General features: G+C 50.0%; 1 protein-coding gene across 1 annotated transcript in view; it reads left to right on the forward strand.

Moving 5' to 3' along the window:
• Positions 1 to 14,768, forward strand: part of LOC100588242 (protein Daple) — a 79,421-nt gene that overhangs the window by 12,038 nt on the left and 52,615 nt on the right. Inside the window, exon 6 of the mRNA XM_030802277.1 lies at positions 4,459 to 4,528. Coding sequence (XP_030658137.1) covers positions 4,459 to 4,528 — 70 coding nt within the window. The remainder of the gene's footprint in view (positions 1 to 4,458; positions 4,529 to 14,768) is intronic.

Here is a 14,768-nt window from a genome sequence, read left to right on the forward strand (position 1 = left end):
ACAAGACAGAGGCCTCAGCGAGGCTGGTGTGTGTCCCTTGTCCCTCAAGCTTGCCTTGGCACTTGTTTCTGCCATTGCAAAGGCTAGAGTGGCACAAGGAGGGCTCGCTGGCAAATGTGGGGGCCTGTCCGGAGCACCACTGGGCTTGCACTCTCCAGCCTGGTGTGGTCCTGTCTCATAGGTGGCTGGCTGGGGTGTGACCAGGTGCCCTGGCAGGACAGCATCAGCTGCAGCCTCCAAGTGAGCAGCTTTCTGTTCTGATGCCACATGGGAGGGTCCCCTCGTCAGCAGCCTCCTCACGTCCCTGCCAGACTGAGGGCCAGCCCAGAGGCCCCTCACCCCACCACATTCCCCGCGGGGGAGGGCAAAGGTCTGGTGATGGGGCCCGGTAGCCACCAGTCGCATGTGGCCTTCAGGGCCTGGAGATACTGCAGTGTGACTGTAGAAATAAATTTTTTATTTTAGTTCATTTAAATTTAAAAACTGGTACTCAGTTCAGTTGTAGGAAAACTTTTAAATGTGTTTGGAACAACCTGGGAATACAAGTCTGTTTTTTCTTTCTTAAAAATTTTTTTTATTATTTTTTCTTAATCTCAGCATATTATACCTCCAACAAATGAACTTTTTCAACTCTAGATTTCGTGAAATCTGGAAACGGTCAAGTATTTCCAGTGAAAATTTAGCATCTGAATTGGGATGTGCTGTAAGTGTAACATACACACTGATTTCAAAGGCTGTATGAAAAAAGAATGCAAAGGCCGGGCAAGGTGACTCACACCTGTGATCCTAGCACTTTGGCAGGCCGAGGTGGGGGGATTGCCTGAGTCCAGGAGTTCAAGACTAGCCTGGGCAACATGGTGAAACCCCCTCTCTACAAAAAAAAAAAAAAAAAAAAGTAAAGTAACTCAATACATTTTTATGTCAATTACGGGTTGAAATGATTATATTTTGGTTATATTGGCTTAATTAAAGTTGAATATTTTCACCTGTTTCTTTTTACTTTTTTAAAGATGGCCAATAGAAAATTTGAAATTAATGTGTCTCAATTATGTATATTGCTGGACAGCCCTGGCTTCTGAGCCAGTTTTTGCTGGAAATGTGATTGATAGTTCTGTAAGGGGACCAGTTAATGGCTTGAGAGTAGCTTTGGCCATAGGATTACATCTTAGGAGAACCACGGTGTTTTGAAAGAAACAACTCAGAAAGACATTGTCTGTTCCTAAAACATTCTTTCTTTCTTTTTTTTTTTTTTTGGAGATGGAATCTCACTCTGTCGCCCAGGCTGGAGTGCAGTGGCACGATCTCGGCTCACTGCAAGCTCCACCTCCCGGGTTCATGCCATTCTCCTGCCTCAGCCTCCCGAGTAGCTGGGACTACAGGCACCCGCCACCACGCCCAGCTAATTTTTTGTATATTTAGTAGAGACGGGGTTTCACCGTGTTAGCCAGAATGGTCTCGATCTCCTGACCTCATGATCCACCCGCCTCGGCCTCCCAAAGTGCTGGGATTACAGGCATGAGCCACCGCGCCTGGCAAAACGTTATTTCTTCATTGCACAAATGACACATGTTTCTTGTGGGAAAACTAGAAAGTACTGATTAGACAAAATTAAACATCCTGTTTTGGAAGGAGAACACATACATTTTCTAGCAATATTTCCAGCAGTGTTTTGCTTAGATTAACATTCGCATAAAAATAACAATTTGCATTTTTTGCAGTGACCTTCAGATTATTTCAAAAAACAAAACAACAAAACAAGATGATTTCATGTATTGCATCTCACTTATAAACACACGCACCCTGATACAGGGCTGAGCTTGGACAAATGGCAGAAGAAAGCTAGCCAAGAGTTGGAAAGGGGACTGTGGCTGGTTTGCTGGTGATGACCTTTGTTCTTTGGGTTGACTGGAACACTGGAGTGTAGTCTTTTTTTTCTTTTTCTTTTTTTGGGACAGAGTCTTGCTCTGTTGCCCAGGCTGGAGTGCAGTGGCGTGATCTCAGCTCATTGCGACCTTTGCCTCCTGGGTTCAAGCAATTCTCCTGCCTCAGCCTCCCAAATAGCTGACATTACAGGTGTGCATCACCAGGCCCGGCTAATTTTTGTATTTTTAGTAGAGACGGGGTTTCACCATGTTGGCCAGGCTGGTCTCGAACCCCTGACCTCAGGTGATCCGCCCACCTTGGCCTCCCAAAGTGCTGGGATTAAAGGCATGAGCCTCTGTGCCCAGCCAGGAGTGTAATCTTGAGGCTGGGAGGGAGCTGTGTGACGGACAGGCTCATGTCATTGGGCATCCTCCTTTCACTGAGTAAATTAGCTGGAAAGCAGATTTCACGGATTTTACTGGTGTATTTTTCCGGGGGTGGTAGGGTGAGGGTGTTGGAACCCTTTGGCGAACTCATGGACTTAAGAGACAATTTTTTCACATTGACTTTTCCCAAGCCCTAAAGGAGGGCTGAGGCTGTTAAACAACTCACACTATTGTCTGACGCGTACAGATATTTACCAGCTGAGACATGTTTGAGAAAGCATTAGCCGTTGCTGATGTGGTGACATGTGACCCTAGATAATGGAGAAATGTGATTTCCAGCATTGAGTGGAGGGGGGCTGGTGTCTTCAGGAGTGGGGTACACCTCATGGTTTAACATCCCCTCCTGCAATGTGGATAGGAGCCATAGAAAGACAATAAGGAGGGACGAGAAAACCATCTTCTATGTTCTCTGCAGGTGCTGGCCTCTCCTGGCATGTGGCCTCGGCCCCCGTTCTAATCTGACTCAGAGATGGTCTGAGATACGCACCCGGGTCTTGTGGGTTGTGTAATTATCCCCCTCTTCTTCTCGAGCGCTAGTTAGCAGCATACTGGATATAGAGATTCCGCATGTCATGCAATAGAGCGACTTATGAAACTAGTTGTGTCTGAACAGAAACACATTTTTAAAGGCCTAAGAGGAGCTTTGTTGGTGAAGAATTTCTATAGTGGCCACTATTAGAATAGTTACGAAACCCACCCTCTTTTTTGTCTTCCGTAAAATTGGATTTTTTTTTTTTTTTTTTTTTGTAGACAGGGTTTTACTCTGTCACCCAGGCTGGAGTGCAATTGTGCAACATAGCTCACTGCAGCCTGGAACTTGTGGGCTCAAGTAATCCCCCTGGGCAGCTGGGACCACAAGGCCTCAGTGCCACACCTAGCTGATTCTTAATTTTTGTAGATCGGAGTTTTTTCTGTGTTACCCAGGCTTGTCTTGAACTCCAGGCTCAAGCCTCCCACCTCAGCCTCTCAAAGTGCTGGGATTACAAGCGTGTCCACCGAGCCCCGCCAGAATTGGAATTTTAAAATCTCCTTATTTGTGAACAACATGGTGCATCTAGGCACAGAAGACTGATCTGCCCCGAGAAATACTTAGGGGGATGTAAGTGGTAAGGCTGGGTTGTGAGCTGGCACGCTGAGGAGAGCCTGTACCCAGACGAGCGGGCATGACTGATAACTGATGCCTGGGCCTTCTCTCCAAGCCCGTTGGTGTGAGGGCGGGAAGGCAGCTTGTCGCCTGCACCCCACCTCTGGCTGGGCAGAGCAGCTCTGATATATCCCTTGCTTAGGAAGCCCATGCTATAAACGAGAGGAGTCTCCTCATTTATAACTTGTACCAAAGACCTGCTTAGTGCTGGATCCTGAACCATCAGATTAGAAAGGCTCAGTAGCATCTCTTTAATCTTTATTTCTTCTTATTATTATTTTCTTTTTTGGAGACAGGATCTCCATCTGTTCCCCAGGCTGGAGTGCGGTGGTGTGATAGCTGACTGTATCCTCGACCACCCAGGTTCAAGCGATTGTTCCACCTCAGCCTCCTGAGTAGCAGGGATCCCAGGCACACACCACTATACCTGGCTAATTTAAGAGTGTGTGTGTGTGCGCGCGCGCGTGAAGATGGGGTCTTGCTATGTTGCCCAGGCTTGGTCTCAAAATCCTGGCCTCAGGCTATCTTCTTGCTTCAGCCACCCAAAGCGTTGAGACTACAGGCATTAACCACTGCGCCTGGCCTCCTTATTTTTTAATTGCACAAGCCATACAATAAAATTAAGGGTATCTTTTAAAAAAGAAACATCATACTGCTGTCCTAGCATGTCATCTATTGCCTTTTTTTCCAAGGCCTTTCTACCTATGCAGACATAACTTTAGCTTTCATTTTATTGTTTAAATATGCTTTTTCTTTTTTCATAACTCCATTAAATCTCTCGTAGACATACTTTTTATTTGCTAACAAGACAGAAATACAGTTAGGCTTTGGCTTTCATGTTTGTTTGCATCTTACGTGCTCCTTGCTGTCATTATTAGCATCTTCGTAGTCACCACGGGATGGCTGTGCACCTGTCCAGGGGCTTCGTTACTTGTAATTTACTTAATCCCTCTTTATTTTTGTTTCCGGTTCTTAATGGTATCTTTTCCCCCTTTGTTTCTGCAGGAAGTTCTCCAGCAGCTGATTGTAATGAATTTGCCCAATGTTTTAATGATTGGCAGAGACCCACTGTCTGGTGAGTGAAAGCTGCTCCCTTCTCCCCTGCAGTGCCCAGCCAGTGCCATGGCGTTGGGCAGCTGCTGGCCATCGAGCTCTGGCTGCCAGCTTGGGCCAGCACAGTGAAAACACGTGATCATTTTGGTGAGATTTTAAAGAGTGGGTTCATTACCCTGAGGCATTCGGCCAAGGGCACATTTCTTCCTTAAGAATGAAGCCTCCCAGGCCGGGCGCGGTGGCTCACGCCTGTAATCCCAGCACTTTGGGAGGCCGAGGTGGGTGGATCATGAGGTCAGGAGATCGAAACCATCCTGGCTAACACGGTGAAACCCCATCTCTACTAAAAATACAAAAAATTAGCTGGGCATGGTGGCGGGCGCCTGTAGTCCCAGCTACTCGAGAGGCTGAGGTAGGAGAATGGCGTGAACCCGGGAGGCGGAGCTTGCAGTGAGCTGAGATTGTGCCACTGCACTCCAGCCTGGGCGACAGAGCGAGACTCTGTCTCAAAAAAAAAAAGAGAAAAAGAATGAAGCCTCCCAACCGCTCAGATGTGTGTGCAGTGGCCGGCGAGGCCACTGCCTTGTTCCTCCTGGGAAGGTGAGTCTGGGTTTAGGTACGTGAGTCATACCATCTGGTGGACTCACCTCCTCAGTAAGTGTGGAATCAGCTGACACCATCAGGGAGTGTGGTACCTTAGACAAGAGAGTAAGAATCTCTTTAGAGAACTGACATCTGTCTTCAGTGGGGTCCTGCAAGGCTTCATTAATGCTTGGTGACGGAGCTTATTGATCTGTCTTATGTCTCCCTGCTGGACTCAGCTCTCCTGGCAGGCACGGGTTCTAGGTCCCCTCAGACTCTGATGCTCAATGTGAGTTTGAAAGACTCAGTGAGGCCGAGTGCAGTGGCTCATTCCTATAACCCCAAAACTTTGGGAGGCCGAGGCAGGAGGATCGCTTGAGCCCAAGAGTTTAAGACCAGCCTGGGCGACATAGTGAGACCTCATCTCTAATTATAAAATGAAAAAGACCAAATTAAATGTCCTCCTGGCATCTTACAGAAAGTCAGAACTTAATCTCTGCCTGTCAGATAACTTCCTGGGTGCATTAAATGGAGTGATGCCTTGCATCCCTTTCACCTGTGTGTGTTTACCTGCACCCATAGCTCATGGACAGAAGTCACAGGCCCCAGGGACAGACTTACTTGCTGTCTAGGACTTCCCTTGTTCTGATGGAGACCTTGTCATCATTTTGGAACCTTAGGTCTGGGGCCTCCTGGAATAGGTGAGGGGTCAAGGAACACAGGAAAAGCCACACCTGTAGGATGGTAATAGACCGTGAATCCTAAACATTAGAGACGTTTCCAAAAGGGACTCAGGCTTCCCTCTGTTGGCATCTCCTCAGCCTGGTCTCACTGCAGCCTGGCCATCCCCTCTCCTGTCCGTATGACAGTAGCTAGTGGCCTTGAGACTTTAGAAGAGTTCACTGAGTAACCAGCCAAGGACAAAGCTGGTGGGAGAGCAGTCTTCTTTTAGTGCCACTACCCTGAGAACATCAGCAGCAGCTTCCTTGTTCCGTGGGGGCGCTCTTTCTGGGCTCCAGCTGGCTGAGGTGTCCACCTTTTCTCTGCATGAGCCAGAAGGAAGAGCATCCCTGGACCCCTGATAGTCTTCAGTGCTCTGGCCTGTGGGCACTCACCGCCTTACATGGAGACCCTGCAGAGGCCACCCCTGGTCCTCCTGGTGGCACCTGGCAGCAAGTGCCCTCCCCCACTTCACATGTTAGTAGCAGGGAGCCTTTGGTTCTGCTCCCTTGCCAGCTCTGCCATGGGGCCATGTGTGTTCCAGCTTTATTTCATGGCTCCCCCAGAGAAAGGCGGGGACGCCAGATGCAGTCCATGCTGGCCACAGCCCTGGGCTCCAGGGAGGGGGGACTCTCATGATTTCTGGTAACTTCAGGGAAGTGGAGCCTGTTTTGCTGAGCAGAACTCTGCCACCTTCCTAGTTTATTTGGGGCTGGTTATGGGAGGAGATGAGAGTGACGCCTGTAGAGGTTGGCAGTAGCTTAGTCCTGTTGTTCCGTCTGCCCTGGAGACAGTGGAGGAGCAAGAGAGGGGGACAGCCAATCCTTAGCAAGCCCACCCTGTACTTGGCACTGAACGTGCATTACAAATGGAATGGAAGACTTAAGGTGGTGGCGAGACACTAGCTCTACAAAAAATAAAAAAGTTAGCCGGGCATGGTGACACGCGCTCATAGTCCTAGCTACTTTAGGAGGCTGAGGCAGGAGGATTGCTTAAGCCCAGGAGGTCGAGGCTGCAGTGAGCTGTGATTGTGCCACTGCACTCCAGCCTGGACGACAGGCAAGACTCCATCTTTAATTAATTAAAATTTGTATTTAAAGGAATGAAAACGTGCTTCTGTGGTGTGGCTGCGCCCATTTCCGTTTATAGGGAGAGAACTGAGGCTCTGAGGGCTTGGGTGCCATGCCCTTGACCACTTGGCCTGTAAGCAGAGGGGCTGATTGGAAACCTGCTCTGTCCACCCCCAAACCTGAGCCTCTTCATCTGTCACACATGGACATCTATGGGTGAGGTTTAACTGTAGGCGATTGCCAATATCCAGCCTTTTTTGACCTATAAAAATGGCATATGGTTGAACCTAACATTAAACACATCCTTCTCCCTGCCTTTTCTCACCCCTCCCTTTAGCTCCGACGTCACCTGCATAGCTTGCCCACCTTCCTGCTGGTGCTCCCCCTCTTCTCATCCCTGCAGGTGTCTCCCCTTCCACTGCCATCTGGAAGCCTGCCCTCTCTACCCCGCTGCCATCAGGCCCCTCCTAACACCATAGAGATTGTCCATGGGCAGAGAACATAGGTCCGCATCTCAGGTCTGCTGTCAAACAGGAACATCTGTAAAGATGTAGATGCTGATTTTTTTGTAACAGCTTTATTGAGGTATCATTTGCATGCTGTAAAATACACCCATTGTAAGTGTATAATTCAGTGATTTTTTTTCATAAATATACAAAGTTGTACAACCCTAACCACAATTCAGTTTTTAGAATGTTAAGGGGAAGCTGGTTTTAGACTGTTGACAGGTGAATTGAATGTCCCTGGGGCCCCCATGGTATATAATCAGCCCACATGGATCAGCTGGTCCCAGCTCTGAAGGCGGATTTGGAGAAACTGGACAGTGAGGGCTGGGAAGGTGAAGGACGGGAATAACCCTACCCATCACTGAGGGCTCAGAGGGCCCCGGGCCTCGCTGACTGACATGCTAGACGGTGGCCTCGGCAGGCTGCACACGGAAGGCAACGTGTCAGGGCTGGGGGACCGGGAGCTAGGTGCATGGATGAGTAGGTTTGACAGGGGTTCCAGGGTGCTCTGAGAGCAGAGGAGGCTGGCAGGGGACATCCACCAGCAGGAAGATGCAGACACCAGTGCTGGGGGCAGAGAGATGTATTTATGAAATAGCATTTTCAGTTTTAAATTGTAAAAATAGATGTGTGAAGCTTTTTTCGTTTCTTTTTAAACAAAGAACAAAGTTGGTGTTTTTTTCATTTGTATGGTTGCCCAGGGTGGGGCGTTTGTGTGCTTTTTAACTAACTCTGTCCCCCTTGTGTGTGAGGGGCTTGCTTTGTACTCTTTTTGATGGATGCTGACACTGTACTGTTATTTATAACGTTTTATAGTTTGGGGTAACTTTTCTGTTTTGGGCACATAGCATCACAAGCTCCCAGATTCCAGATCCCAACAGAGCATCTGGTCCACCCGCTGTTCCCCAACACAGTGATACTAAAAGACCCTCAGAGTCTATGCATTTGTCGCCTTTCTCTGACCTAAAAAAGGGAGGTACCACAACTTAACAGTTTTTCTGTACGTCTCACTTAACCCCCCACACCCATCAGACGGAAGGGTGTTTACTCTTCCTATCCTAGGTGGAAGTCAAGGACAGTGCAGTAACTATGAAACAGTACTTCGTATACTGAAAATTGCATTTGAAATCACTCCTCAGCGTCTGCCCATCCCAGCCCAAACTCCCCACTCCCTTACACTGTGTCCGCCCCGGGACCGTCTCTGGATTTCTGTTCTGATGGTGCTGTGGTTTTGCAGCTCACTCTCAGCTGCACCCACGTGCCTGGGGAGGGGAGGGTCTGTCTGGTTCCTCACTGCTGTAGTCTCTGCGTCTCCGAGCACAGCCTGGGCTCTGGCTGGACCCTGCTTGAACCCCGCCCTCACTTTTATATGACGGCTCTTATAAGAGCCGGCCCCCATAGTGAGGCAGTGTGCAGGCTTCTGGGGCCTGAGTGCCGTATAGCGCCCTTCGCTTTGTTTCCCCTCAGCCATCCTTATCCTTCCCTCTTACCCATGTCTTCGCCTTCGCCTGGCATCCTGGGTCTACCCTCAGTGCACCCCCAGAAGCCGAGCTCTCCTCACCACAACCAGCTACCCTGCTTCCGCCTGGCTGCTCCCCAGGCCAGTGTCCTCACCTCTGCCCCCTGCAGTCTGCTCCCAGCATGGCAGCCCAAGCAGCCCACTCCTCAGGTCAGCTGACTGTCACTTTGCAGCCCGCTCTGGGCACTAGGGCCTGTGCACCTGCCGGTCCCTCTGCCAGCGAGCTGTGTAAACACCTCCTGTGAGCCCCTGTTCAGTGTGGCCCCACCCGTCTCTCCTGCCACATGCCCCGTCTTCTTTGTTCTGCTCTGCTTTCCCTTCTCCATACCTTTTGGCACCTGTGAATAGACTACACTGTTCACTTATTTTTTCCCCTCTGTGGCATTGCATATTTTTCCCCCGCTAGGGTGCATGCTCTCATGACAGCAGGAATCCTGGGGTTTTTTGTTGTTGTTGTCAGTGCATTCTAATGCCTAGATCAGTGCCTGGCATGTAGTAGGTGCTCAGTAAATACAGCATCCATGCAGGGGGCCCACCTTTCTCTCTTCCTCTCTCCACTTTTCTCCCCCGTCAAGCTAGGGCCCCCGACAGGTGTTACCCACTTGCTCTCACAGATAAGAAGTCCAGTTTTCAGTGGTCAGGGTCAAATGAGATTCATTCTCTGCCCAGTACCACATGTCTGTCTCCCCTAGGCCTGAGATGACTCCCTGAAAACCGCCTTCACCATCTTGCCAGCTGCACAGCTATTAAACATCTTCCGCGGTTACTGATGAGTGTTTTCTACAAGAAGCCTGTGAGAAGCAAGAGCTCACGTCTGTGCTGTCTGAGCAGTGAGGGAGGATGCTGGATGGAGCTAGACCGGCTCCGGGGTCCCTCCAGCTCTGGCTTCTCAGCATCTTTCTCAGCAGCCAGGCCTGTCACTGTGCCACATGCACAAATAAAGATTGGATTTGTCTGACGGGAAGCCAGGGTGTTAGCAAATTACTTTCTGCGATGAATCACAGGACAGTTGCGCTGGAAGAGAGCATTGTTTTTTCTTCCAGGGTTTGTATCCAAGTATAGTAGTGGTTTCCAGACTTACACATGGCCGATCCCACTGAAGCCATTTAGGATGGAAGGGAACAAGCCATTTAGGTGCAGAAGCCCAGCCCAGAGAGCGGAGGAGCTCATTCAGAGGCACACAGCATGGAGGTCCCCATAGGTGCAAGACGGATTTCACACCATAAATTGCACAGATGGTTACTTTTGTGGATAGTCAGCCACTGGTTCCAAGCAAGAGGGTTACCGTCACCGGTCTGCCCTGATGTTTCTTACATTCTAAATGCCAAGCAGGATTCCTGGGAGCCCTGGAGGAGCTGTGACTCCATATGCACACCCTACAGGGTCCTGTCTGAATATCCCTGGAACCTTTGAGAAGAGCCTTGGGGTTTCATTAATTGCTGTTCAGTGGCCTGGCCCTCTGTCCTGTGTTTTCTCTCTCTTATGATGGTTACAGAGGGTGCGCATTCCAGCAGCAGAGGAAGCACCCCGAAGAGACAGGGTTCTGTGCACACAAAATGCTGTGACCAACCTTCCTTCTCAGCTGAGTGCAGGACTCTGCTCTATCTACTGCACCAGCTGAGGAAGCCAGAAGGCCCGACTTCTGACCTCCCCAAATAAAAGACTAGAGCACCTTTTCATCTTTCCTCATCTTAGCTGCCCGCCCCTCAGCCAGAGGCTCACAAAAGGAGCTCAGCCCAAGCACCTCCTTTAGCTCCCCTCTGCTGGTGAGATGAACAGGCCGCCTCTGCTCCAGAAGCCCCCAGTCTGGGTTGAGGCAGGAAGGGAAGACAGAGTCCTACGACATTTATTCTAGGACAGAAGATGGTGCAAGAATGTGCTTCACAGCCAGTGCAAGGGGGCTGATGAGTTCTGCTTGGGCAGGCCAGGAAGGCTTCCTGGAGGAGGCAATATCTGGGCAAGCCACGGACAGAGAAAGCGAGGAAAGGTGTTCTAGGTGGAACGAGCTCAGGGGAGTGCAAGTTGCTGGGAGTCTCATGAGGAGCAGCAAGCTTGGGGCAAGGAGGAGGCCTTCTGTGACAGCCGAGGTTTAGGTTTCATGGGCCAGAGGAAACAGACCTCCTGAAACTCCTTGGAATTTAATATTTAACCCTCTCAGTATTGATTTGCTCTCCTGCCAGTGTGTCCTTGGAGTGCTTTTCAGATCCCATGGAAACCTCTCTCTCGTAGCCCACACGGCACAGCCCTACCTTCCTTCAGGAGGCCCCTGGGAACTTGTGACGGCTGGGTGTGCCCGAGGCTTGCTGACCTCCACCCTGGCAACCCAGGCACAGGCTCAGAGTCCGGCTTGTGGGGAGCAGTCCTCCTGCTGCGGAGATGGTGCTTTTAAAAATCACAAGCCCTGTCTTCCTGGCCCTACGGCCCTCCCAGTCCTGCCCCTGGCCTCCAAGCCTGCTCACCGTGTGGTGTGGAGGCTGAGGGTCGGCCACTTAGGCTTCATGAGCCATTCTTGTGTTCTTTTCCCCTACCCCTGTTGTTTTTATTTTATTTCTCCTGGCCATAATTTTCTAATCCTGTGTATAATATGTGTGTGTGTGTGTGTGTGTGTGTGTGTGTGTGTGTGTGTGTAATATACAGTTTTCATATTTGCAAAAAGTTTTGGGCCTTTGAATGGGAGGGAAGAAATAAGAAAAAGCTAATCTTGCAGGCATTTTGATTGTTTTAAACTTTCCTCTTTCATCCTTGAGAGAGAAGGTTCAGAAAAGCAACCAAATGCTGTTTTAAACTACCCCGTTTCTATCCTGCTTCTTTGCTTCTGTGCTGCTTGTTGGATCCGGAAATGAGGTCTCCAGTCAATGTGCGGTGCTGGGGCACTTGAGCTGGGAGCCGAGGCTTTCCTTTCCTAGGAAGGTGCAGAGTTTGGCTGACACCAAGCCCAGCCAAGCGTCACAGCGCGGCCCACACGCTGGACTCCGAGCACCCGCGGATCTGCCTGGAGACCAGACTTTGTTAGTAAACTTCTTAGCGATGGCCCAGGCACACAGAGAACGCGCCGCTGGCTGCAACAGCCACACCATGGCTTACAGCAGCCCTACTCTCTGTGGCCACCGCCGTCTGCGGAGGAGGGAAGAGATGCTATTTGTCAAAGGTCTTTATGTTTGAGTTTTCCGCCTGGCGGTTGGGAGGGACCCTTTCCCAGAGCATCCCCTGCCTGCCCTAGCTCCTCGCCCCTCCCAGGGCAAACTCGGATCTCAAGCTGCAGGCTTGTGGCTGATTCTGCTTTTCTGGTCTTCAGTTGTTTGGTGCTGGGAAATGAATTCACTCTCAGCTTCTGCAGCCGTGGCAGGCAGGTGGGGCGGGAGGTCATTTTTGGGGTGAGGGTGCTCCGAGGGGCTGATATTTCAGAGTGTTCTACATGACCTGGGGGCAGCTGTCGTCTGTTGTGCATGGTGGTGCTGGGGTATCTGTGGGGGTGGGACTGACTTGACACGGGCAGCAGAGAGACACTAGGGTAAAAGGCCACTAGTCAGAGTGCCCCCGGGAGGCTCCTGCACCATTCCACACAGGCATGCAGCTTAGTGCCTGCCAGAGTCCACGTCTGATAAATGTGTGTGCCTGGTTATGTTAATGCCGGGGGGTGGGGGCATGTGGTGACATGAGGATTCCACAGGGGCCGCTCCCAAGAATGAGCCCGTGCGTAGAGGTGCCTGCCTTCTTCCCCACGGGTGGGGACACATATGATGGAGCATCCCCATGTGCCCACCCACGGGGAACTCTCCACCTCGAGTATTCCTTGGCAGTGCCTGGGAAGTACCCCAACTGTTAAAATAATAATAAACAGCTCTTCTCGTTGTAAGCTGAGCCCTCAGGAGGGCCCTCAGAGCCGTGCCCATGTGAGTGAGTGTTGGGGTGTGCCTGTGTACTGAGGAGAGACAACAGGGTCATGTTCAGTGCACTGCTGTTTTCAAATCACTGTGACAGCCTCGTGAGCATCCTTATGAAATAACTGGTTTTTAAGTACAAAACCAGGGAAAGCAGTTAGTGATTCACACCAGCATATAAGCCAGAAGAGAAGAGAATGTAGAATGAGTAAGCACACATATGTGCCGTAGAAGAGAGAAACTGAAACTGCTCTCTTTGCGGTTCTAACCCAGGTACTTGATGCTAACAGTTAACCTCACTCAGTCAGCAAACGCTGGTTAAATAACCTGCATGGGACCACTGGGATCAGACGCGAAATCACATAGCTCCCTGCTTTGGAAGGAAACATAAATAAGTTAGGAGATGGTAGGTGGTGGTGTCCCCGGGAACAGATCTTAGTTCTGTGACTCAGTCTTTCTGAGCTGCGTCCTTCTAGTCATCATGCCGTCTTCGGGGGATTGCTTTCGGAATTAAGTCACGTGGTAGCATGCCGTATATTAAGGTGCAGTAATGGTGGTCTATAGAAGGGAAGGGCAGAATTACTCTATGGAATATGGTCAGTCCAGTTGTGAGGATTAAACCCTGAGCCTGGCTGGTGATTTGCAGGTCCTGGGCCTCTGTGGTTGTGGGGAGCTGAGTTAGCAAGACAGAGGAATCAGTTTCACTGCTTTATCTCTGAGCCCTGTTCATCTGTGGAGAGGCATCACTGTGCCTTTGACCCCAGCAAGGGCAGAGAGTGTGCAGTTTGGGGCAGGAAGGGCTCCCTCTTGGAAAGGGATGCTTGCCTGCCATTGCTTAAATGCCCAGCTTCACGCCTCTGTCATTGTTTATACACAACAAGATTTAGTTCCTGTATCCAGAAATCAGAAAGTGTCTTCTGTCTGGGCATGGTGGCTCATACCTGTAATCCCAGCACTTTGGGAGGCCGAGACGGATGAATCAATCACTTGAGATCAGGAGCTCGAGACTGGCCTGGCCAACATGGTGAAACCCTGTCTCTACTAAAAAATACAAAAATTAGCCAGGCGTGGTAGTGGGTGCCTGTAGTCCCAGCTACTTGGGAGGCTGAGGCAGGAGAATCGCTTGAACCCGGGAGGTGGAGCCTGCAGTGAGCCGAGATTGTGCCACTGCACTCCAACCTGGGTGACAGAGCGAGACTCTGTCTCCAAACAAAAAAGTGTCTTCTGAACATGTGCATAGCTACATCTTAAAGAACCGAAGAGTGGAGTCAAAAAGGACTCTACACATTATGTACCAGTCATGGAAGGAAGATAGGTTTTGTTCCATGTGTTAACTTCCATTAACTGGTAGTCTGTGGAGTGCTGTGTTCAGAAGGATTCTGAGGCCTAGTTCCACCCTAAGTCAGAAAGTGCTGTGATTGACTAATCATGTCTGCCATGGACTCAGAGCTAGCAAGTTGGGGAATTTTCAAACCTTGATATACGAGACCACGGTGAAACCCCGTCTCTACTAAAAATACAAAAAATTAGCCGGGCGTGGTGCGGGTGCCTGTAGTCCCAGCTACTCGGGAGGTTGAGGCAGGAGAATGGTGTGAACCCAGGAGGTGGAGCTTGCAGTGAGCCGAGATTGCGCCACTGCACTCCAGCCTGGGCGACAGAGCGAGACTCCGTTTCAAAAAAAAAAAAACCTTGATATAATGCACATTTTAGAGGATGGTGTATTTTAATTGTGCAACTACTTTTTTTTTTTACTATACTTCAAGTTTTAGGGTACATGTGCACAATGTGCAGATTTGTTACATATGTATACATGTGCCATGTTGGTGTGCCGCACCCATTAACTCGTCATTTAGCATTAGGTATATCTCCTAATGCTGTCCCTCCCCCCTTCCCCCACCCCACAACAGTCTCGGGTGTGTGATGTTCCCCTTCCTGTGTCCATGTGTTCTCATTGTTCAATTCCCACCTATGAGTGAGAACATGC

The sequence above is a fragment of the Nomascus leucogenys genome, chromosome 22a, assembly GCF_006542625.1.
Source record: "Nomascus leucogenys isolate Asia chromosome 22a, Asia_NLE_v1, whole genome shotgun sequence".
In the NCBI taxonomy this organism is placed as follows: Eukaryota; Metazoa; Chordata; class Mammalia; order Primates; family Hylobatidae; genus Nomascus; species Nomascus leucogenys.